Consider the following 26,507-nt stretch of genomic DNA (forward strand, 5'->3'; position numbering starts at 1 on the left):
GTGTTTGAAAACAATATTTTATACAATATAAATGTTGTGTTATTTTAACCTTCTTTTCTTCCATCATTACACCAGCTTCAGTAAGACACTTTTAAAGGACTATAAAATTTTCCAAGTAAATCAATCCAACAAAGATATATTCGCAATTGTGGGGTTATCCTCGCTATTTACTTACAAGGAATTATCGAAACAAAATCGTTACTTACAAATCAATATTAATCTCTTTTAGCACAAAACACATAATTTGACTAAATTATGCATGAAGAAAATGCATTTAACCACTCTATATGAATAGCATCATAATAGCATCTTCGGACGCTCCGGGAATATGACAGTTGCCGAACAGTGACTAAGATTTCTATGCGCATTACTACTTTTGGAGTACTGTACAATGTACCTACATACAGACCTACCAACTTTACTGTGAACTGAAAGGTGTCGTTACTGTCGTATCTGTGTTGCCAATTAACTGTGAGATGTATGAAAATTCAGAAAATATAATGTTATCAGTAAAAATCATTTTAAAATAGCTTAAACATATTCATGAATGCTAGATTGTACCTGAAACATTACCTACTGTAGTCAAGCAATATTGTGTCTACTTACTGTGGGATAGCATTTGGATTTAAACTCAATTGTCTAAAGACCCACCTAGACATTGTGGTAGTGCCTAATGGATGTAAGTAACACAAAAATAAAATTCAAGTATATTTTTACAACTGATTGAAAACCAGGTTTACAATAATTATGGTCAATTACGGTTTTCGATGAATGTCCATACGCAACATCATCATGTTCGAGAGGCCGCATTTCATCCATTTCCATGCCAAAATCATTACTATCATATATGTCACATCTTTAATATATATAAATCTCGTGTCACAATGTTTGTCCTCAATGGACTCCTAAACCACTTAACCGATTATAATAAAATTCGCACACCATGTGCAGTTCGATCCAACTTGACAGATAGGATAGTTTAAACATGTAGGTACCAGGCGCGAAGCCGGGGCGGACGTGGACCACTAGTTTATTATAAAAGGTTCATCTAAATATGCGTCAAGTTTCAAAAACTCCTCTTCTAATCTACGAACATGTTTACAGTGTTGTCTCCACTCATGAACTGAAATAGCTTCGAATGCTTCTTTGACTAGGCGGGGGATCTCATCATTTTTATGATCGATATTTACATTAGCCATATTTCTTTTCATTGTGATCCATATTAATTCAATCGCATTGAGGTCACAGTGATAGGGTGGTAAATACAAGCACCTATGTCCATTTTCTTCCAAAATATTTTCGATTTCATATGCAGGCTCAGGTTTATTTCTTTTAATTATTTCTAACAGCTGAGCTTTAGTCAAATCCTCTCCATACTCATTGTTATTTTGTGTAAGCCATAACTGCATACCTATCTCTTTTTAATGTGTTTGTGTTTGGGACTTTATTCACGCAAACACGACGTTAAGGAGCATTATCCTTTACGATAGTGGATGGCGCTTGTAGATTAGGCATAAGTTTTTCAATAAACCATTTTAAAATTGGTGCTGTTCATGTTGTCATGATAGTCTCCACTTTTTGTAAAAAATACGCCCGTTAAATTCACAATATTCCGGCACAAATTTACTCGGTGCCAAAAGTTCAAATTTATGTTTTGTTGAATCACGTCGCCTTCGGCCATCAGCTTTGAACTTTAAGTTTAAACCCTGCGTTTCCACTACCTGTATGGTATTTAATTATCAAATTTCTAACACATAGTTTTCCTTTTGTATAAATATCCACAACGTAATAAGTTCTACACTAACTAAATTAACAAAACACTAACGTATCACTTACAATAATGAAAAGACTAATTTGATAACAAAAACCCCTTTTCATTAGACACATCAAGTTTTTTTTATTGCTACCAAGATACTTAAACTGTAAAAAATTATAAGTGAACTAAAAGTAGCGTTTAGCTACTATTATGTATTCTGTGCTAAAAGTGAAGTTTTCTAATAAAGAAACATTTTTCTCTGTCAAAACTTTCCCAAGTCCAAACGGTATAAAAAGAATGCTTCAAAAGAATTCTTTTCCATACTTTATATTCCGAAACGCGTGATCAAAAATAATTATGTGCACATAACATATTGTATTTAGTACAGTCTACATCCATCGCTGAACGATGATGGATAATAATTAATACGAACAGGGCTTTTTTGTCAGCACTCTCATTAAATGCGACAAATGATTATGAATCGGATTTTGAATATTTACTAAACTCATTTTTTGTTGAAATTTCTAATTTCAATGGATTTAAGATAATAAGGATATTACATTCACGATCAGTCTACTTTAAACCCAAATTTATGAATTTTTATTATTCAAGAATGATGTTTAATTAAAAGCAGTGAAAATGTATACTAAGCATGAAAATACCGCTAATACCTACGTTTTTAAATATCAATATCAACTTTTGAATAAATGTAACATAGATATTAAGTATACAAACATACAACACAAACTACAAATACCAAATATAACAAAAGCGAAGGGAAGAATAGTTTGTCATGCGAAGTATTAAATGGAAGATTTTATAGAAGGGATTGACAGTAACTTGCATATACGTCAATTGAGGCCGTGGATAGGTTATGTTATGTTGGCCCCGTGCCAGCTACAGCCTGAGGCGGTGCTAAAGTGGTTATCGAACTCTAACCGAGTCCAAAAATTACACTATAGCCGTAACGTATAAATTGGATCACTACAGGTTACTCGAATGTTTTGTTGGATAATACGTTTCATGAAATTCATGTTTGCATTTGTTTATACAAATGTTTGCTAATTTGTGCCTTTGATTGGTGATGTATGGATAAAATTAATACTGTATCCTATAGACTGTATAATTTTTGATAATACTGTCGATATAATTATTGTACGATTTTAGAAATGAATTGAGGCTCACCCTGAAATTTTAATTATGTGGATGATTGATCATTCTACTCTGTTTATGAATATAATACACAAAATATGCGGATTCTTTATCCATATAATGATGAAATATATTTTAATTACACCTAACTGATAAACGCTGCGAGTTCAAGAATATAAATCGTTGGTACCAATTCTAGGAAAAAATTTGAGGAATTGTTTGTATGTAGTTTAAATGTATTTGTAAGCACAAGTTCTCAGATAAAAATTTTTCAATTACAAAAAATAAATGTTAGAGCAGTTATGGTATAAACATATGAAAAAACGATTGTCTATGCTACTACATGTCCATAGCCAACAGAACAGAGATACAGGGCAATGAACACATTCGAAACCTCGAAGCCATATACTACAAATTAAAAATAATACTATTTTGTTGTATTTTGTAAAACTCTAATCAGTAATGTTTTATACAGGATAGATCCCAATTCGATAGAGCCGGTTGCACGCACGAAATAACATGACTCATGCGGCGTTACCTCGCTCTGAGGCGTTCCATGTAAGGCTTGAAGTGCAAGCGAGAGCGCGGAACGAGCCACAAAGAAGCACAATCGGACGTTGTCACGTACAACTATCGTCAGTAACCCGATTTTACAGACAATCGATTTTTTTATAGCATTATCAGTTCTAGACATATTGATATAGATGCAATAGTGTCAATTAAATAAATTTTAAGGAAAATATTCCCAATCAACCTTTCTGAATAAGATCCAATACTTCCATATAACACAATACTCTACGACTGCAACGTCATTTGTTAATTTTTCTGCATTAAATTGCCTACATCACTCAACTCTGTATGTATCATAGGTAATTCGTTTAAGAATTTATTTTATCGACACTTTGGCGTTTAGGCTTTCGTTAATGAAGTTTGACGGTTCGAAGCTTGGCTCATGCATATTGCAGTGACTTACATCGCCGCGGCCGACGGGCGAGTGAGCGCCAGACACCGCCGGGCTCTCGCTCCTCGCCCGCTCCCGCCTTAACGACTTCATTTTTCTTTACCCCATTCTTATTTAACGCAATGATCCATGATTTCCACTAGTTGAATCCTGGATACAAAGTTGTTGTATTAACACGACGTCTACATATTATAGCTATAGTGCACGTATAAAATTACTGCTACGTGGTTCCGTTTATTGCAATACTATAAGCGCCGGACGTTGCTCATGCAGTGTAATTATATCCCAGTATGGTGGTAAGGCCGGGGAATCTGGGTGGTGACGTCATTGATTTACAACTGCGGGTTGGGCCCCGTTGCGGCTCGTCGTACACAAACAGCTACGACATTATAACGTAAAAATAGCATTAAGGAGCTTTCCAACAGTGGGACTGGGAACGTTCGAGGCCCATTGTCTGAAATTCGTTCAACAATATTGTGTCTATTATAAATAAGTAGGTACAATGTTATCAAAATTTCCGTCAAAGCATGATGGAATTGTACAAATTATGCCGTCTAACTCTCAAATGTTCCATGTATGTTTTTGTTCTATAAATAGTGAATTTATAGAAAGGTTATCAAGCCCTACAATGGCTCTTTATAATTGTTTTTATGTTTAAATTATGTACAGGTATGCCCTTATCAATTACATAAATATAATGTATGAAATATATTTTAATTCATGATGTTACTCTTAGTGTTTTATAGCGTTTAATTTTATATAAAATGCTCCAAAGCATCAAGTTTTTAAAAGCCAGTAACATGAATAGTCAGTGAATGATACTCGCTTCTTGACTCTTGTACCGCGGCGCTTATACAGCTAATGAATACTTTTCAGTTTCATATTTTCCGTTTGTCTATTGTGATAACTAAATGGACAAATATTTTTTCATTGATAACTGCTGCATTCTTTATAAAATACTATTAATTTTCCTTCTCAGTTAAATTTGATTTAAATAAGCTTAGTCATGATGAATACAGCTATAATTAGCATTCATGAAATATTATATACAACGTTTTGATCTTAATATACTATTATAAAGGCGAAAGTTTGTAAGGATGTATGGATGTATGGATGTATGGATGTATGGATGTATGGATGTTTGTTACTCTTTCACGTAAAAACTACTGAACCGATTACAATGAAATTTAGCACACATATAGAGGGTAACTTGGATTAACACATAGGATAGGTTTTATCCCGGAAATCCCACGGGAACGGGAACTATGCGGGTTTTCCTTTGAAAACGCGGGCGAAGCCGCGGGCGGAAATCTAAGTGTGGACGTCCATTTTGACCATACCGTACCTTTTATCGCGTGAGCCACGGTTCAGCCAAAAACCACGTCCACACTTACTTGATCACGTATCCTCTCGCCGATCATCGTATCGATCTCGTGATTCACACACACACACGGGAATGCAAACTTGTCTAATCATGTGTTGGCATTGCGTATCGCTTTTGATGATCGGGGAAAAACCGCCTGGAGTTGGATCGCGGCGTATCACGTATCAAATGACATAGCCATATCATGACACCGTATCAAAATGCGTCCACACTAGATCATTCTGCCGATTATGATACGCGTATCCGGTACGACACGTATCAGATACGCGGTTAATAGCGGTCGAGGTGTATCATGATACGAAGTGTATCACGATCGCGATCGTTTTGCGTCCACACTAGCAAACATGATACGCGTCGATGCTACGCGACGGAGATGTGATACGCGAAAATGATCAAGTGTGGATCCACCTTAAGGGAGTTCAGTTTGATTTTATAATGTAGCTTTGTAGTAACAACAATAAGTAATTACGAACAAGGACTATCTTTATTTTAATTCTAATTTAGAGATTCATAGGCCTTATTTTATATTATGGACAATTTGAATTTGGTTGTTCTGTTGTGTTCGTTTGATTGAGTCAGGCTTATGTACCTAGTTATTACTACATTTCCGGACTGACACCACAGATTGCGTAGGTATACCGCTAGCCGTAGCAACAATTTGCTACGGCTAGCGGTGTACCTTTAATGTAATCTTTGTCGGTTTGACCACAAATACATAAACAATTTCTACAATATGAACAACTTAGCTCGGCCCTAATAAGGAAGCACACAAGGTACCAATGACTAGGTCTGTTTAGTTTGTACCCGACTACGGCAAAGCAAAAGGAGGGTTATGATTTTGACAGGGTATGTATGTATGTATGTGTCGTGGCCATATCGTAGATTTGCTCATTTCATGATAATTATGATCGATCATTTCGTGAAATGTTCGCATTTCATGAAATGGTTATCATTTCGTGAAATGGTCGCATTTCATGAATGTCTATTGGCCACATCATGATGTGGTTTGAGCAGATCAATGATAAGAAATCGTTTCTCGATATGGCCAACTAAACGCGTGGTTTTTTCGTGAAATTATCAATATTATTTGATTATATTAATGTAAAATAGTTACATTAATTATTGGCAGAGAAGCTGCAAGCGCTGTGTTTATGTGATATCTAAGATGGCGGCCGCTGGCGAAAATTTAATTATTCGCAGTTAAAAACTTCATAATTCGTTTAATTGCCATATAAAGAAAGCCATAGCAAATAATTTACAACGAAGAGGTTCGAGTACTATGGAAACTGCGGATATCTTGTATTGAAGAAAAAATTCGTCTTAAATCCTATACATAAATATGTTTATATATCCTACTACATATACTCAATGCATAATATACTATTATAATTGTTTCTTTTTAAAAAGCGATTCGATTCTGGCACTCGCCGGCCGCTGCCGCGGCACGCTCGCTTTGGTCGATCGGCTCGTGTGTTGTTTATCAAAGTCTAACCTGACCTAACTGTTTTCTATTGTAAAAACCATTCGCTTCTGGCATTCGCCGGCTGCTGCCGCGGCATTAACTTATATGACAATAAACAAGTTCTTAAAATATTCTAAATTTTTTAAATATTTTATGGACTCTTTACATTTGATACGATCTGGCCAAAAGTGGATGACCAAATCGTGAAACATTGACGATTAACGACCACGTAGTTGTTGGCCATTTCATTAAATGCGACCATTTCGTGAAATTTTCGATCATATCATGAAATGAGCAAATCTACGATATGGCCACGACATATTATGTATGTTCTTATGTTCCCTCGTAACTTATAAACTACTTCTCAGAATCCGACAAATGACATGTCATTACAAGCGTCTTAAATGTTTCACAAAATCTAATGTGGCGCCCTCTAGCGGACAAATAAAGTTAAGATAAATATGCCGTGTTTGGTATCATTTGAAAGCGCTTTATTTTTACATTTTGAATATATAATATATAACTAGCATTTGTTTGTGTTTTACCTGTATTCATGCTGATTGTATAGTTATAGGTACATAATTCACATCTTTTCGTTCATAGCTTCTTTACTACTTATCAGAATAATGTTGGTTATGACTAATTATGAGCTATAAAGCTTGTCACCAAATTTAGTATTGCACCCTCTAGCGGACAAAAAGTTCTATGTTAATATAAAATTAAAATAGGTATACCGTGTTTGGTATCACTTGAAAGTCTCACGAGTATTTTATGCTTGTACATAATTATTAGTTCATCAATTCAACTTTTGTTAATATTATGCGCTACAAATACACTTTAACACAATAATATTTCAAATAATAAAAAGTAAAAAAAACTAAAAAACCCAAGTACGATAAAAAACGGCACTGAAAAAGTATAAAGCAAGATTTTCAGAATACTGAACTGAACAAAGTTGCTAATGTAGTTGCAAGTTGCAATGGATGTGTCCATTACTTGTATTTAGTCTTGGTAGACTCTACCAAGATGCCTTCGTTGCAAATTGACCAATAATGTCATAGAATACTATTCTGAAGTATGCAATATTCCACTATGTAGAGATAAACATGTTTGGAAAGGCGTAGTCACACGTATAACATAATATATTACCTATGTACCGAAGCACTTTGACGACGTGTGACTGCGGTTTTTACTTTTTCAGCGCCGTTTTTTGTTAGTTGGATCTTAGTTTTTTTTACTTTTTATTAATGTAATCCGAAATCATTGAGTGGGTGGGTACAAACCATCATTGAAATTCAGAAAACAACAACATGTTGTTTTTCATGTACGAAAATAACTTATTTATGATAATTAACATTTAATTAATAGGCAGATTGTATTAATCATGTCAAAGAATAAAGTTTATAGACTTTTGAATTTAATATTAAATTACTTTTCCTGTTCATGTTTTAAATTAACATTACGCCTTTCTATTTTGAGAAGCTCAAACGTATATTCAGGTAAGTTTGACAGTGAATCGAAGTTCCGTGATGGGTAAGATGAGCGGATAGAGTCAACACACGCCGACACACCTATTTGCGATTTCACCCAAGTATGAACTAGCGCTTATCCCAAGCCTGGAAGTTATTACGCATCGTAGTACTAATACCTAGGAGAAGGATTATGTGAAAAATTAATTGCTTGTTGTTTGTTCCATGTTTTCGCAAATATGCAGCTAAATTGATTATTTTGCAAATAAGTATGTAGGTACTACGTAATGAAACTCGGCTTAGAAATTTGTTTTAGTGCGGTAATACATTTTTTTCTTTCCTCCAGATTAAGTTACCTACTGTAATATGTATCATGTTTACAGATATTAAGTTTGTCACCTATACAATAAGTATCTGTAACATTTGATTGAAACTGATCGGCAATTTGCAAATTAAGAGTACACACATAATATAATGAGAGGATTAACATGGCCTAATTGATTTGCAATCTCCCTCATTATCTGTGTATATTCATGACATAGTTATTTGTAGGAAAAGATTTAAAAATTTCAATGATTTAAAGAATTTGTTTTCCGATATTCGACAACACACAAATAATTAAAAGCGGATTTTTCAAAGGTTTTTTTAAAAATAACTTATTTTTATAAAACAAACCTACAATGTTCAAATTAATGAGTTTACTCTTGAAGTTTTGGATTCTTCACCCACGCTTCACCTTCGTCTTTGACAATTTCACCGTTCCATGATTTTGTATCACAAAAATGGGGAATGTCTCTTTTAATCAAGAAAAAAGCAGCTTAAAACATTCCGATTTGCAGGTATTCAATACTAAGAATATAAATGCTTATTTCAGTGTTTATACATATATCGTAATTTCCATAGAGTTAAATATTATTCCGGTTCACAACAATAATGTTGTCAAAATTTGAGTACAAAATATCGTTGCAACAACTGCTGTGACTTACTGGCCTTTGTAAATGGTGTTATGCGAAGGTTTCCACGGCATACAAAAGCAAGTCACTCAAAACTGTGTGAAAATACAGGCTCACAGCAATTTTTTCCCCTTTGAAGTCGACAACAAACTGCCTCGATACCATTTCAAACTTGCTTTGACTTTCGCTTTTTCTTTTCGCCTAATTCGAACTTGCTTATATTTCAGAACCTGATTATAATATTAAGGTGTAGGTAAATTTTAATGAAGGGTAATTATTGGCTTAAAAAGTCGGTTATATTCATTTTGTAATTATATCAGATATCAATATAAAATTTTAATTTTATTAATTAAATTCTTATCATTCGCACATTCACAAATTATTTTTGAGGTAAAAAATATTTTATATTTGTAACAAGGATGGCCAAAAGTTGTTCAAAAGTTGTTCAATACATTCATCATTGGGTACTTGGAAAAAAATGCCGAGGTCAAAATTATACAAATTGTTTTGGCACTATTTACGCAGAAACGCTCAGTTTTAACATAAAATCTCTTTTGAAAAATTGTTAATAAAATTATCCATATATAAGTTTGATATTTTTTTCTTAGTAGGTACCCAATGATGGGAATTGTTTCCGAGACTTTGATTCAAAAATTCAACGTCATTATATGCACCCTCTTTTTTCACGTGGCTTTCCGAAAATTCTGAAAACACAATTGTTTTTTTTTTTTATGTTTAACCTCGAATTTTTTCCAAGTAAGTATCTTAATGACGGAAAGTTTTGTCACTTTATTTTAAGCATATTTAAACAACTTGATAAATTTTTAGATGGATGGAATTTTTGTAACCTCTCTCAGAATATCGATCCTACTGTAACGTATTTAATATTTTTTATCTAATTCTACCTACTCTACTACAGTACTACTGTACGTTTTGCCATTTATCTGTCTTATTTCTGCTCGTATTGATTAGCATATAGGTATACATAGTTTCATATCGCAATTTTTATAACTGTCGATTCTTTTCAATAAAACTTGCGACTTAACAATAAAAGTTATTCACCAAAATCTCATAATCAGCACAACTTTCAATGCATCAACAATATTGATTGTAAATATTAAAGAAAATCAAAACATCACTAATCCATTTTATTCATGTTTAATTTTCTTGACATACCGATATTTTTTTCTCACAAAAGTATGAAAAAAACTTTATCGAGAAATAAGAACGAAGCAAATATTTGCGATATAATCCAATCCGATTACCGAAAATTGTATAAATGTGTGTTATACGAAACCATTCGCTAAGCCCCTGGAATCTTTATATAATTGATTTACTACTCTGTTGAACTTTTTAATTAAATCTTTGATCAACCGTTTAGCGGAATATCAAATCGACGAATGAAATTAAAATGCCTTGCGAAGACATTATTTTGGTGAAGCTTCCATTACCTCTTTTATTGCTTAACCGCCTAATCTCTTCATTTGTTAAGATTTAACAACTTTAGAATAACTTGGCATTCTTTTTGATAAGACATTTTGTTCAGTGTAAACATATTGCAAACTTTTTATCATATTTCGAACAGATATTTTAGAAATATATCTAACTCATAATTGTTATTTGATTAAGAAATTCATAAAATTGTATGCCTATCGAGCAATGTAGCTAAATACTAGGTATTGTTTGTCTTCGATAACGCTTATATCAATGCATAATTAATGATCCGTTAATGAAGTATTGATTATTAAAATTTATTGAATTTAATTCGCGCATGCTTTTCGTTTATTTACTGGTTTCTTGCCCACAGATGAAACGACAAAAATCGTAACAAGTTTGGTGCGCAATAAGACATCGTCATATTCGTATTATGTTTAATTTAAAAGGATACTTTGTTTTAATAATCGAAGAATGTATTATCCAGATTCGAGAATTGTGTTGCATGCATAATTAACAACTATTGAAGATGCGTACGTGGACTATTTTCATTGTTCATACATTCAGATGTAGGTAGAGAAGTCGGTGTATTGTGGAATTCAGATAACAGCTCCACAATGACACCAATAATTATAACACTATAGTGATATAGTCTATTGTAATGTCTTGTCTCAATATCTTGCTATAAACCTTATGATATAATTTCTTGCTCTATAATTTATCTATTAGTATTTAGTATATTAATATGATAATTGTTTGTGTTTGCCTCCTGTAAATGATGGGTAACGATAAAATTTTATTTAAGTTTTATGTTTTAAAGTTCTAACGCGAAAGTTGCAAGAGTCCTGATAAAATGGCCAGTTGATTAACTATATCAATCAATTTAATTCATAAATTGAAAGAAAACACATTGATTAAATAAAATATGGTAGAATCTTAATTGTTTAGAAGTTGTTTTTATAACAATGTTGCGACAGGCATTTTTATTTTATTGTTTGTCAATTCATTTGATAAAAAAGGTATAGGTATATTCAATTACTCTAAGAAACAATTATTAAAATCGCGGTCTCGTTGTTCAAATTTCAAGAGGTTGAGCTTCGGTCGTCGCTACACGATAATGGAGGTCACTTCTGACTCTTCCTTTATCCGATCTCGTTTATTTTTAGAAGCACTTTCAAATTCAGGATTATTTTATATTTTCCCGATAATTTACTTTTTATTGTAATTATTTCGCATTTAATTTGGTTCATTCACGATTTATGAAGCTTTGAAATTGTTTCGTGTTTGTTTTTCAGTTTCAAACTGAAAAAAGTCAAAGTCAAAGTGAGTAAGTCCGGAAGTTTTTTCGTACGAGCGCGAAGAATACGTATGTGTAGATTGTTAAATTGTAAGAATAAATAAATAAACATGAGGTAATTGTTCGCTTTGCAATCCCCTGAAATAGAGTCCGCGGGACCGAATGATATGCGGCGGCGGCTGCCGACGGCACGCTCTGCGGCGGCTGAAAACCTGCGGTCGTACAACCCGCGCTTTCCTCCCATATTAGAGGACTCCATTTACATTTTGTAGCTCCTGCGAGATTTATTTTTATTATTTTTTTTCCCTTTGGAACTAACAGTACGGTCCCAGTATCTCCAAGCGTGACTAATGTCGTGTGTGCGTAATTGTCTTAAAATGTAAGCTAATATTATAAAAAAAGAGATAATGTTTCTAACTTCGTATGTTTGAAATCGGCAATCTTCTGAAGTATTGAACCGATCATTTAAATTAGTTTAACAAACGCCTAGGCCTTAGCCTGATTCCCGATCAACTCCGGCGCAGCCCGGGCAAGAGGCTAGGATTTTTGTTTATTTTAATGCGACGAAATTTAAGTTTTCGATAAATTTCTCCGTTAAATTGTTAATCGCTATAACATGAGCCGTTTTAATAATTAGAGATAAAATAATAAAGCATATAAAAGAAGAGATAAAGTTTCTAAGTTTGCATGTTTGTGCGCGATAAACTTCTGAAGTATTGACACGATCATCAAATTATTTTCACTAACGCTTAGTACTGATGCCCAGCAACTCCGGCGCAGCCCGGGCAAGCGCTAAGATTTTATTCATTTAAATGTGACGAAATTTAACAGTCAAACATTGAAATAGGCCATTTTTAATAGATAGAGGAAATAAAAAGAGGTAACTTTTGTAAGCGATTATAAATATGTTCACTAGCAAAAAGCATTGTATCCCGGTGAACTCGTGCGCAGCCCTGGCAAAATTTAAGAGGAAGGGTGAAAATTTAACATTTTTCATTCGCCGTTAGGTAAATCGCAAATCCGCTAGGCCATTTTGAATAAATATTAATAGATTAGGTGTTAAAGTTATGGCCAAAAAAAAGACGCTTTAAAATTGAACTGGAATTAGTAATAGAACTATTTGATGTATGGTTCGACTCATTTTATAATTATATCAATCATAAACGAAATTATAATTAAAACGTGTTCTTCTTTTGTATATCTATATCTTTGTTTAGTTGTAATGTATATAATATACATTAAGTAATTTTCGAGTCGAATCGCGGTCGTATGAATCTGAGGGAAAATTAATCTGTGAAGTACAAATTGTAATGATATACATTTCGTCGCAAAGCGCTGCGTTATTTCGTTACAAATCCGAATGCAGGCATGCATAGTTTTCGGAAATGGTCTGATGTTATGAAGATATAATTAATGTGTTTAAAGCTAAGAGTTATAAACAAACATAAGAAAGGAAAGTGAACTAAGGAGCTTACAGCTTTTGTTTTTTTCGTCTAAGGATATTACGTACAAAACCACTCAACTACCTTCGCCGTGCAATCTCACGAAAGTTCCAAGTTGGAAGATTGGAAACCCGCTTTTGTTCGCTACCAACTATTTTTGGCCGCGAGTCCGCGAAATCTTATAAAACTTTTAACAATTTGTCCTGACATCTGATTTTCTTGAATTTTCTCAATTTTTAAGTTAGGACTGTAGTACTATCAACTTTTCCTGTTTATATTAGATATTTATCTTCCCGTCGCTGTCAATTTGGATTTAAGACTAATAAATTACTCTTAAAAATAAACACCCTTTCTCATTTAAAGGATAAAATAAATAAAAATACCTCCATTCAGAGTCATTTTATTTTTAATAAAGTTAAGCATCTTTGACTCATTTCCTTAAAATGTTGAGGGTACCTTTGGAAGTTGAACTTTTGCTTATTTATTTGTTGGTCTTATAACGTCTTACAGTATCGGCAGGAAGTAAGGTAAACATTTTTAGTTATTTCTCGCATTTTCATAATATATTAAAGTAAAAAATCGCACCGTCATTATGCTAAGTCTTATAAAACTAATTCTTTCGCTATTGTAGCCATTATATATAAATATTTATGTAATTGATAAGGCTGCTTAATAGTAAAAATAATAAACAGGTGTTATTTAAAATAGTTTTGAAGTTTCTTCTCTCTGCGCCGTCGCGTCGGCTGGTGATGAACCTTATATAATAATCTACAAAAATTAATAAACTAAATAAAAACAATAAAAATAAAAAGTAATAACAAGCTTTTAAATAAAATACGCTACTAATCTTTTACTATTACAAGAAACTTAAGAAAATAGGAAACTCAAAAACACAACAAACAATTAATACGGAACATTTTTACCTTATTCCATATTCTTTTTTTTCTTAAACTTTATCATGACTATGATTTTTTTCACTTCATTGTATTAATTTTTGGTGATTGGGGATCAAGTTCAGAATTCTCCCTTTTCCGCCTTGCTCACAGCGCCAAGCTCGTAATATTAATGATGCTAGTATAATTTATTCAGTTCATAAAGATGGAGTAATATCACCTTGTCCAAATCAATAAAGTCAGATATTATCGCGAACCACCTCAGCTAAATTTTATTTCGTGCCGCGACGAACTTGCCGCTAATAACTCTTATTTTGAACGTTAAAGTTTTTTGCTTCGAATATACACGCGGCGAAAAAGTACCTTTGATTGCGAAAATACAAACCGGCTATACGAAAGAGGTATTAAGAATCTACTTTAAAACTTTTATTCGGAAATATAAAACTTTCTGGAACGATATTAAAACTTTGCGAAATTGTATCAAAGTTTTTAATATGGAGCGGAATACGCTGAAAAGTATTGGAAGGGCAATGATTTTTTTGGAAAATATGCCTGATATGGCAGAAGTGAAGATATGGTGGGATTTTTTTCTTCTCTTGTCCAAGGGCGGCCTCGCAGTATCGTTTGCCAGCCTACCCTCGGAGGAACTGCTTGTTCCCACTTCTCCACTCGTATTTATACCGTGGGTCCGTGCGCGGAGCACCTGCGCAGTCTCCACCTCTTGCCCACCTACGCCGCATTTGCAATTAATGGAAATCTTTTCATGAGAGATTTGGCGGGTAAAATTTATTAATAATTACTATTGGATGTGAAAAATTAAACAGGTGTCATTTAACACAGAATAACACTTTAAATTTCCGTGAAGTCTTAATTTAATCGAAGAAATGTTTTCTTGCGTAATTGATGGATTAGCTTCCATTTAAATTTAAGAGGAAATGAAATTATTGTTTTAAGGTTAAAATCAGTGGTAGCTAATAGACAACTGAAAATTAGAGAGAGACAGCTAACTAACCATAAGAGGGTGGAAGCTTGTGCGTAATAGATTTAATAGGTAACTTAAAATAAGACTGTTAAATTAAAACACGGAATTTTTCGTCAATGTACGTATATTCTCTGTGAGTTGCAATGAACACACTTTCTGTAAATTTAAAATATTATATAAATATGTATTTGTTTTGTTAGCACCCTAGCGCGACTTATTGAATGAAGGAATGCAAGTACTCAAAAACAATTAAAGAAAACTTTCCGGATTGCAATAAGCTTTGAATAGAAGTTAGCTAACAATTTCTGGACTAATAGAATTGCAATAGAACTATTAATAGTGCTTTCATAGCCTTTACCTTTGAAATCTGACTATTGGAAGATATAGCCGTAATTTTCTGTGAGGCGCGCTTTTTGAAGTTTCTCGTAAGTCTCTTTGTAATAGAGAATTTTATTCGTATAATTTTTTGCTTATTTAGAACATCAAGTATCTTGGAATACTATGCAAATTATGCTAGTTTGAGTTTCAAAATTGTCATTAATTAATACAACGTTTTAGAAATATAGCGATTAAGAGTAAGAACTACAGTGTAAATAACACAACGATAAATAACCAAAACTGAAAAGTCATAGTGTGAAATCTGAGTATATTATTATAGTAGAGCCATTTTACAACATTTGACAGTTCAACAAAATTTAAATTGGCTCGATTATACGTATTATAACTTCCGTGTCAAGTTTAACCAACTCTTTTTCGTAATTTGTATCTAGGTACGAGCTGCGACGCGGTAACAAACGTTTACAATTAATATTCAAAGCGATATTCTGGCTGATACTTTTTATTTGAAAGCGCTGCGGCCGCTCTCAGTTTGTCGAAAAGAAATTCGAGTAAAATATAGTGCAATTTCAAACAACTACAGTGTTGCATGTCGGGCGTCAGAATTCAAAATCTAAAACTAGGAAAATCTAAAGTTTTGAACGTTAATTTATAGAAGGTTTATTAAAAACTAGCGGTCCGCCCCGGCTTCGCCCGTGGTACATATTTACGTTTTCCCTACATAAGAACCATCCTCGTACTTCAAGGAATATAATAAAAAAAGAATTATCGAAATCGGTTCAGCCGTTCTCAAGTTATGCGCTTACCAACACATTTTGGGATTCATTTTTATATTATAGACTAGCGGTCCACCCCGGCTTCACCCGTGATAAAAACCATCCTCGTACTTCAAGGAATATAATAAAAAAAGAATTATCGAAATCGGTTCAGCCGTTCTCGAGTTATGCGCTTACCAACACATTTTGCGATTCATTTTTATATATAAGATTAAAAATACATCAAACATAGCTTTATCTCAATTCAATCTAAATATGATGATGGCCATGTCTACTGCGTTTGGAACAAATATAATTTTAGAGAAATAGATAATAAATAACGAATCCGACATTAAGCCAAAAGTCGGGTTGTTCGAGTCTGAAAAAGCGCCGTGTTTATATTATGTATATGTATACCACATAGGGTAGGTTCCTTATAACGGGAGCAAGATTTGTACTAAGCATAATATTGAAAGCATTTTTATTAGACTTATTTGTAAACATTCTATAATTAGAATAATCATGCAGCTTAAAACAGTGGAAGTGAAGTAAAAGTTCTAAAACGACACGTGTTTAACTGCAGTTGGCAAATTTAATTGTCGAACAAGTATTCAGTTAATGTTCAACTTTTCCTCGATTCATTCTAGTCTAGTCCAAATTTTGCTCTCATATGTAATGAAGTTTTACTTTTATTAAGTCTTTTAATTATGCAATTAGCTTTATTAAATGAAATTTTGCAAACAACATTTGTATACATTATTGTATATAGAGAAACGACCATTTATGTTATAATAATTACAACCTTTTTGTAACTTTCATAGCGATTCTGTTTTAAATATACAGAAGGTAATTTTCTTTTATTTGTGTTATTTATTTTCCATTTAGATTATGTATGATAAATTTAAGTGCAAAGTTTATAGTATGACATGTTAATAGCGTATGAGATTCCCCTTTTGTATATATGTTGTTCACTAATGAAGTCGTTTTTACTAAGTACCTACCAATTGTACTATATTTTGATATAATATTTTGATCCTTCTTTGTAAAAGAAAAAATTGTACGATACCTTTGAAATTATACAAAAGTAGTGGAGTATACGCGGGTCTTATGAATTATGTTTTATATATTTAAATATTATTGCTTGTTACAGATTTAATTAACGGCGTCTTGAATCGTTTTCCGGTTATTTAACGTATTTTAACGTACGGGCATACCTACCTAAATAAATATTTGTTTTTCATTACAATGCAGCCTTGCACACATATTGCAGGCTGCCTTTTAAACCCTGGGTTGTGAAATGTACATTGTATAAATTTAACTTCACCATGCAAAATGTATTATTCTCATTTGAAACGTACTATACGATATACAAATACGATAATTCAAGAAAGTTGTTAAAATAAATCTTGGACGTATTGTGTATAGCGATAAGTTGACGGAATGGTTCAAAAGCATAATATGAGAAGATATTCAAATACAGGTATATTGGTTTAATATGACCATATGATTAATTATACCTACTGTTGGACTCCGTCATTCTATCGTCAGCTATATATTTACAATATTATTTATTTTGTATTATTTGTATTATTTATTTTGTAGCTTACTTGTATTGTGAGAAATGCTTATCAGAACGTCCTTCCTCAGTAATCCTTTCCTTTATAAATGATCCGGAAAAGCGATATTTGGGTGGATAAAACTTTGTAAGCTTGTAGTGGCACATGTATAGGCAAACGACTTGACACATAAGCTAGCTAGTAATAGATTAGCTGCTAGTAGATTAGATATCCAATCCAGTAATATATGTTGTTACGAGACTAATGTGAAAATCTGTAAATTTGGTTCAAAACTTGAAACGTCGCTAGTCGTGAGTAAACAGTAATGCGAGCCTGACCTTATTTGCAGAAATTCCTCTTTTAACATTTCTCTTTCCGTCTCTACACGCATTCTGTTTCAAAATTTATTCAAATATGTTTCAATTACTAAAGTGGACGATATGCAAGGCTAAGTTGGTACATTTCTAAAACTCTCGTCCTTTCTGCGAGGTCCGCTTGGATTTATGAAGTAGTGCTCGAAGCAAAAATCAGCTCAAGAAAATCTGCTAAATTTGTAAGAGCGATGCTTGAGCGATGAAACAATTTTACAAAGATATTCAAAGCATATTTCATACATAATGGTCTCTGATTTGAATTACCTTTACAGTTTACCTACATTAAAAATGTATAATAAATAATATACATTTTTATACCTGCTCAGTTCATGGCTTACAAGAAAAAGTAAACTAATGAGCAATATAGACAACTATTTCTTAATGAGCAACAAATTTCGCCCATGAGTAACACGTACCTCAAGAAAATAAAAACATCAGCCTTTAAGCATTTTCTTATTAGACATTGAGATAATAAGGATTCGCACTTCGCGTAAAAATAAATATATTCTTATTACTTCAATATATTCTTACGACAATTTAGCAAACATGTTCTTACTGACTTCTTATGAAAATGGTGTAATTATCTCGGCTAGAAATTGATAAGAATTTTGGCGTTACAAGTGCACACAAATAAATTTAAAACTTTCAACGATAGACATACCTAATAATTAATCAATTTATTGTATGTAAAATATGTGATATCTTTTGTGTTTAGACCGTAGATAGCTACCCTTTCTAGCATACGATGACTTAAAGCAGTATTATTTACCAGCGTGGGAAAGTGATGGCGCTAGACGACCTATATAGCGTCTTTTTTTCACACTGGAAAATGAGGTAAGAGCTTTAAGACATCAAAGTACAAAGCCTATGGCTGATGTCGAAAGAACTTGTGGGATTCCACCTCGTTTTCCGATCGAGCTTTACAACAGGATATATCGAGTTATGATGGAATACCATAACAAAGGGAAGTATTAGAGTATTCGGGAAACTTTTATAGATAGTATGTTTGAAAATAGTTCGCAGTCTGTACTAATGATAAAACCTGAAGAGGTTTTTGTTTTAACTACTAGACAAAGGACTAAGGAGTAAAGACCTACTAGACCGATTTCAAAAATTCCTTGACCGTTGCACTAACAATATACATACCAGTGAATATAATATACCTACATGTTATAAAATTAAGCAATATTTTTTGCATTCATGGCCATGCAGTTTTCAGAATATAAAAAAGAAGGTATTTGAACTTCCTAAGTTTCCGATTGCCCTCTTCGGTGAAGGAAAAATCAACAATATCTCAAATTTTCGGAAAAAGTTTTTACATCATCTTCTAGGACACTTTTGGGACACTTAGTCAAAAAAAGGCCTATGTTCAGACTAATGACAGCATAGATACAGAAAGATAGCATATTAAGAAACACATGTGTATTTATAATTTGTACTACATATATGGTATACAAGGTTTCCGCCCGCGGTTTCGCCCGCGCAGTCAAAGAAAAACCCGCATAGTTCCCGTTATCGTGGGATTTTCGGGATTGCGTCATTTTCCCAAGATAAAAAGTAGCCTATGTCTTTTCTTGGGTATCAAAATATCTTCATACCAAATTTCATGAAAATTGGTTTAGTAGTTTAGCCGTGATTGAGTAACAGACAGACAGAGTTACTTTCGCATTTATAATATTAGTATGCATGTGTCATACTGTGATAGCACAGACAATATTGATTAGTAAACTATAATAAGAACCTTTATTACCATTGTATACATTTTATAGAATTTAATTTACTCATATAGACGCATTGTTTTAGTGAATCGACGTCACACGCGTTAGCTGGCAGTCAGTCGCTCAGTCTGAAATGCATTTATTTTTGGCATTTTCCTATGGAATGCGTAAATTGAACTGGAAAAATGGACACATTGAAAGTGAACCTTGTTAGCTCTTTATTATGAACGACAGTTGGTGGCGAATTTGATAATTTTGCATTGCTAACAAAATGGCCATTAGATATTCTAATGCCTAATTCAGTTAATGTAGTATACCCATTAATGATAGGATCAGTTGACAACCCACTTATCAAACGTTAAAATATTAATCACCGAATCTTATTGTAATTGAATTTATTTACTTACTTGAAAATCGACTATGGGTATAGATAGGTATCAATCACAGGTTCAGACTAATAATTATTATTAAGGTCATCTTCACTGCAACTTAATATCACGTCTATCCATATTTCTAATATAAATAACTAACGAGTAAGGTTATAAAGGACGTTTTAATTTTCATTAAAAAATATGATACTAATTTCACAATTTTTGCCATACAAGTAGGTAATTAGTTCCAATTACGCACTTTTTAATATTAACACATTTTACAGTTTGGCTTCATAATTGCTATTCTTCTAAATAGGAGCAAATTAAATCACGCCTTAATTGCTTCCTAGTAACAGATAAAAATAAAAGAGGCAGGAACGAGCGAAGCGACCTGTCTAGGTGCCACATTCTCTTTGGGCCGCCAACCGTTACTTAACTAAAATTAGCTTATAATTTTATTCATGTATATTTTTATAAGTGCTCATGAACAACCTTTATTAATCTGGCACGGTTTATTGTATACCTTATCGCAGGTCAACTTGGCTTATTGTTGCCGCGATATTGTATTGTTAGGTGGAAAATATCTCGACTTTTACATTAGGTAACCTTGCGGCATTCGTGAGCTTGTACAAAATATTCCTAAAAGCCAGCCTATATTGTCAATGAAATCGTAAAAACTTTGCAATATTGGTAAAATAAAGGATACGCAGATGAAGCTTTGATTTACACACACGCAGACGCCAGACTATTTTTCAATTTAAATTATTACTACATTTAGAGTTGCTCGGGATGTTCAGGAATTTAAAAGTTTCCAAAACATACACGCTTGGATAATTTTAGCGAAATCATACTTTTAAGTTTTACGTAATATCAGAGCTTGAACGATAACTATGGTTTATCTCTTTCTCCCTGTAATCACAAGCATATATTATGTTTGTTTTAATTGATTATATACCTACGCATGTCAACATGGTTTTGTTGTTGTAGATAAAAAAAATATGACAATTTCGTAAATTTTTTTTTTTACTCTAGATAGGGAAGCGCTTGACCGCAATCTCGCCTGATGGAAAGCTAAGATGCAGTCTAAGATGGTACGCGCTTCCCTAGTAGGTACCTGTTCACTCTTCGCTTGAAGACCCCCATATTGTACTCATCGGGGAACACAGATTCAGGAAGCGCGTTCCAGTCCCTCGCGGTTTGGATGAAGAATGTGGAATCGAACCTCTTAGTCCGGGTACATGGAACGTCCACCATATGGATCCGTGCGCCTCGACGATCGATGGAAGAACGGGGATGGCGGAACAAGTTCGTGTAGTAATAAATAAAATTAAATTAAAAAATTAAAAAAAAAAATTCGTAAATAAAAATAATAATTAAATAAATAGGTAATAAATTGACAAATGACTCTACGTATGTTTACACAAGCATGAAGCATCTATTTCAAGAACCCCAAGTATGCATACACTTTCACGGAAATAAAAATTCCAATGTATATAATAAGAGTTCATTAACGACGTAATTACTATAATACTGTCTGTTTCGTGTCGTTTTGAGAATCTTTACAAAATCTTAAGAACTGACGTCACGTCGAAGTTGGTTTATGTGGCGATCGCGTGTGGCACGCACAATCCGTCGCCTACATCCACAACATTTATCTACGCTTGTATATAATTAAAGATAGGCGCAATTATTTTATGTTTCGTGAAGATGAGCATCATTTTTGATAAGATAATATTTTGTGTTCACACCTACAAAATATAATATATGTAGATACACTATTAGTTAATTTTGGATAGGTTGGAGTTCCAATGAATGAATACTAGTTCTCTGATATTCATTACATATTATTGCAAGCATAGAAAATTATTACCTAAATTGTATGAATTGATGATAGGATGTGGATGAAACAAATGAATCCGACATAACCCACGAGTCCTTTCCCGGGAGTTGTGAGTACTTTATGTGAGATTTGTCCACTTAAAAAATAGATGAAACTCACATTTTTTATAATGCTTCTATTTCAAAATTAATTATAAGAAATAAAGAAAAAGGTCTTGACTACGTATTTCTTGCAGCGACCTATAACCGACCGACCGAACCGACCTATATCAGTACCTGGCGCGATAACTGAAATGTATTTCAAACATTCCTGTATGATGACGAATAGCCAAAAAGATTTTCTATGATATATCAATCAAACTGTATGTTTATCGTCTACTCAATACTTTGTACCTATTGCTTAACCTATTTTCCAGAGAAGCATAATAAGGTCATAGGTCACTCAAGAGGTGAGTTAACGGGTACTAACTTGGTAGATATGACTTGCCACCTTAGGCCACATCATCACTTCCATCTAGCGGAACTATGATCATAGACCTGCCTATCTACATTAAAAAAACCTCGTCCTTGACGACAGGCATTTAACTCCTGCCACTGTATTGTGTATCTACGAGGCAGATTCCTTGCACGTTAAAAAAGTAACATTAGAGTGTTAATTCCACTTACCTCATTATTCTCCAGTATGAGATGACGCCTCCTCAAGCTAGTATCCTGGTATCTTGTTGGCAGCACCGGATCTTCACCAGACACTGCTCGTTGGTAGGACAACCTGCGGCCCTTTGAGTCAGTTCTTTGGCCATAAGATTCATTTTCCGGTATACAAGAGAAATCTTGGTATGAGTGACAGCTCTGCATTTCTTTCAACTTTTCGTCTTGTATTATTCTTCTGAAGTAATTAGTGAGACCTTCACTTGCAACCCACGTCACTCTAAACAAAAATTAGAATGGTTTTATAAATTATATATAAGATATATCCTTCCCTTCCCTTTACATTCAAACTATATGTCATGTACATGTACCTACTCTAATGTTAAATGGTGTGGTACAATAAATGGTTAAATAAATGTATATTATGAAATCCATCTACTTGCCCGAAGAGAAAAGTTGATCGGTAAAAGTTTTGATATTCATCTGTTCAATAATGAATATCAGTTAACACTCTTAAATGAATTGAAATATTGATACGAGAAACATAAAAATATAATTGTAATATTAAGTTTCATCATACTTCCGTCCTTTTATATTAATCAGTCAAGTTCCATAGAAAGTTGACAAATAACAACAATGTTTGCGAAAGCGAAATAGTATGAATAAAGAGACCGCCCTATGCTCATTTCTTGCTCGGTTACTCGTTTAAACTAGGAATAAACCACATTAAACATTAAAGAGTATTATTGCTTCGCGCTTCGCTTAAGATAGGAACGCTGTAGATTGACTCTACATCCACTTTATATCTCAGTTTCTACTCAACCGCTTCTAATTTAATAAAGCGGGAAGCTCTTCGCCTTCAATTATCCGCGCTTTATTTTAAGTAATAAAAATTAGTTCGTAAAGCAACCTACTTACGGTTTAAATGGGTGTTATATATACGTAATAGTAACTCTTGTAGTAGTAGTACAAGACAATATGTAGCAAGGAATTTAACCATTTCACAAAATACGTCTTGCGATATTTTTAATACGATTTATAAAAAGAGATACATTTTTTTTAAAGGAGAATTTTTCTTATGTTTATATTTATGAATGAAGATGGAATGGCGAACTAAATGACAAAAGATCATACCTATGTTTTTCTTTTAACATGTTCAATGATATTCAAAGGAGTGACGCCTTTAATTTCCATAATCAATTTTCTGGAATAATTTTACCGGAATATCAATTATGTTATTGATTCCTAATGTGTTGTTTCTTACAGAGCAGACGTCAACAAACACTGGCGCTTGGAATTGTATAAATTAAACAATATGACGTGTTCAGTTAACCACAAAATGTTTTTCGTCATTAAAATTATTATGTGTCCCATACATAATTAAAATTATAGTTCTTTCAATTATTGTATGTTCATTTTATTTTCAATAATGTTTGCAATTTAATTGAGTGAAAATTTTAATGAAACCACGTTTCAGGAAATTCACAGTATCAGCCATCAGGTATTCAGGTTTGCAGATAATTCTAGGAATACAAAACAGAGGCACAGAGGTAATGTAAAGGTGACCGACCGTATGTAGATGCCTGCGTTTCGTGTCAAAAGGGACATTAAAAAGTATTTATTTTGTTTATAACATGCTAAACACAAATATATTGTTTGTGGGAATTTCAGTGCAAAATCAAATTACAGCACTGAAAGCCATCAATTTTGTGTTCGCATCTAATTTGAAACAATGAATATTAGTCGTATCGATTATATGAGGCAGATTGGCTAATTTGGGTTAAAATTAACCGAATAGCTAATTATTTTGCAAGCATCATAGAAACGATCAGATCATTACCAAAATATGTTGGAATACGGATAATTTGTGGTTTACCTACGGAATACAATTAGTTTTTTTGCAATTATGTTATGAAAATACGTAGGTGAGGTTATAATTAACAATTATAACCCATATCTTTAGTATAAACTGCTTTTCTGTAATTAAACTCCTCCATAATAATAGTTCAAACTCATTTTTTTATAATTTTCCTTTGAGCATTCGTTAGCCGAGAGCACTGTAGCGACACCTCACTCTGAATCGCGCAAGCGAAATGTTTTCGCTACAAAGCATATTATATACAACTTTCCGACATCATCCATCGGGGCCTTCACGGCCGGCCAGTCGAGTAGACTGGTCGAGTATCCTCCCTTTTTCGATGGAGGAATTCCACCTTCCTTCCTCCACAAGCACGATAAGAAAAGGTTTTTTTTTTCTACATTTTTATTTTTTAACCCTTTTTAATATAGAAAAACAACGATTACTGGGCTAACTAATAAGCATGAAACTTTAAAATAATTTAATGCAAAATAAAAGTTGTATATCATTTCTTAAACAAACCTGTTTGATCTGGAAGCTTTCCGTCGAAGGCGACTATTAGATGAATCTAGTCCAGAACTCATTGAAATCGCTCTAGACTTCAGCATAGCTTCCTGTAAGTACGCTTCATTTAAACCTGAAACCAGAAATATGTAGAGTGTAGACATTATCTATAGTACCTAATATTATAAAGCAGAAGAGTTTGGTTGTTTGAACGCGCTAATCTCGGGAACTACTGGTCCGATTTAAAAAATTATTTCGGTGTTAGATAGCCATCGAGGAAGGTTACAGGCTATATATCATCGCGCTACGACCAACAGGGGTGGAGCCACGGGGGTGAAACCGCACAGAGCAGCTAGTTATAATATGTATAAAAATCAAATCAATATATTATTGGTACACAATACATTTTCGCTGATTTTGTAATTTCAGGTTAAATTGAGATAAATAAAATGAAATTCTATTTCGCAGCAAATCAAAGGTCAGATGCGATTTTATGTTTTGCAAGTCTATATTGGTTACGCAAACTTATTATTTGTTTAATTAAAAGCACCGTTTTATGTTTATTGGTAAAAATATCAACGTTAACAAGGTCATCATCAATTAATTAGTTTTGGACGCATACTAAATTGTCGTGAAGTCACGGTCGTTGTAAACTGGATTTCAGGGACGGGCGACGCCGCGGTAATGGCTATGTTTAAGTATTGTGTATAAGAAATTCATGTGTACTTAAAAAACAATACCAATATGTACTTAAAAAATATATTTTCTCATTAATAATAATCTGCACCATCATAACCAAAAGCTCAACTTAAAAATTATTAAGCTTAATATGATTTTTATTAAAGCAGTGATATTTATTTCCGGTCTTCATTTTTAGTTATACGTTTAAAGTCCTTTGACCCAGAAAACAAAGGATTTTTTTTTGCTTTTTACATTGTCCATTCAATGTAAAAGCGCAGAATCCATACTTAATATTAATTATAAATAGGAAAGTAACTCTGTCTGTCTGTCTGTTACTCAATCACGCCTAAACTACGGAACCAATTTGCATGAAATTTGGTATGGAGATATTTTGATACCCGAAAAAGGACATAAGGCTACCTTTTATTGCGAAATAATAATATGTACCACGGGCAAAGCCGGGGCGGACCTCTAGTATGTCATAAAATACAGGAGACTCGATCGATTGGAATTACAGCGATGCAACATAATTTATTCAAACAGAAATGAACGAAGAAAAAGTTTATAAAAGTACCTAGTTAATAGACTTCAATAGCGAATAAACGAGTTTGTAAAAATGGAATACAGAATAAAACCTTCGCAGTTAAAGAGCTAGTAATCACTCACGGAAGGCTCTGTCATT

At 33.2% G+C, this 26,507-nt stretch overlaps 1 protein-coding gene across 1 annotated transcript in view; it reads right to left on the reverse strand.

The window, feature by feature from the left end:
- Nucleotides 1-26,507, reverse strand: part of LOC149911224 (uncharacterized) — a 71,325-nt gene that overhangs the window by 37,304 nt on the left and 7,514 nt on the right. The window contains exons 3-4 of the mRNA XM_090117237.1: nucleotides 25,163-25,277; nucleotides 22,801-23,062 (exon numbers count right to left, since the gene is read on the reverse strand). Coding sequence (XP_089973363.1) covers nucleotides 22,801-23,062; nucleotides 25,163-25,277 — 377 coding nt within the window. The remainder of the gene's footprint in view (nucleotides 1-22,800; nucleotides 23,063-25,162; nucleotides 25,278-26,507) is intronic.

The sequence above is a fragment of the Colias eurytheme genome, chromosome 1 (assembly GCF_061535395.1).
Source record: "Colias eurytheme isolate Ceu_HAF_F1 chromosome 1, ilColEury1 Martin Lab GWU primary, whole genome shotgun sequence".
NCBI lineage: Eukaryota > Metazoa > Arthropoda > Insecta > Lepidoptera > Pieridae > Colias > Colias eurytheme.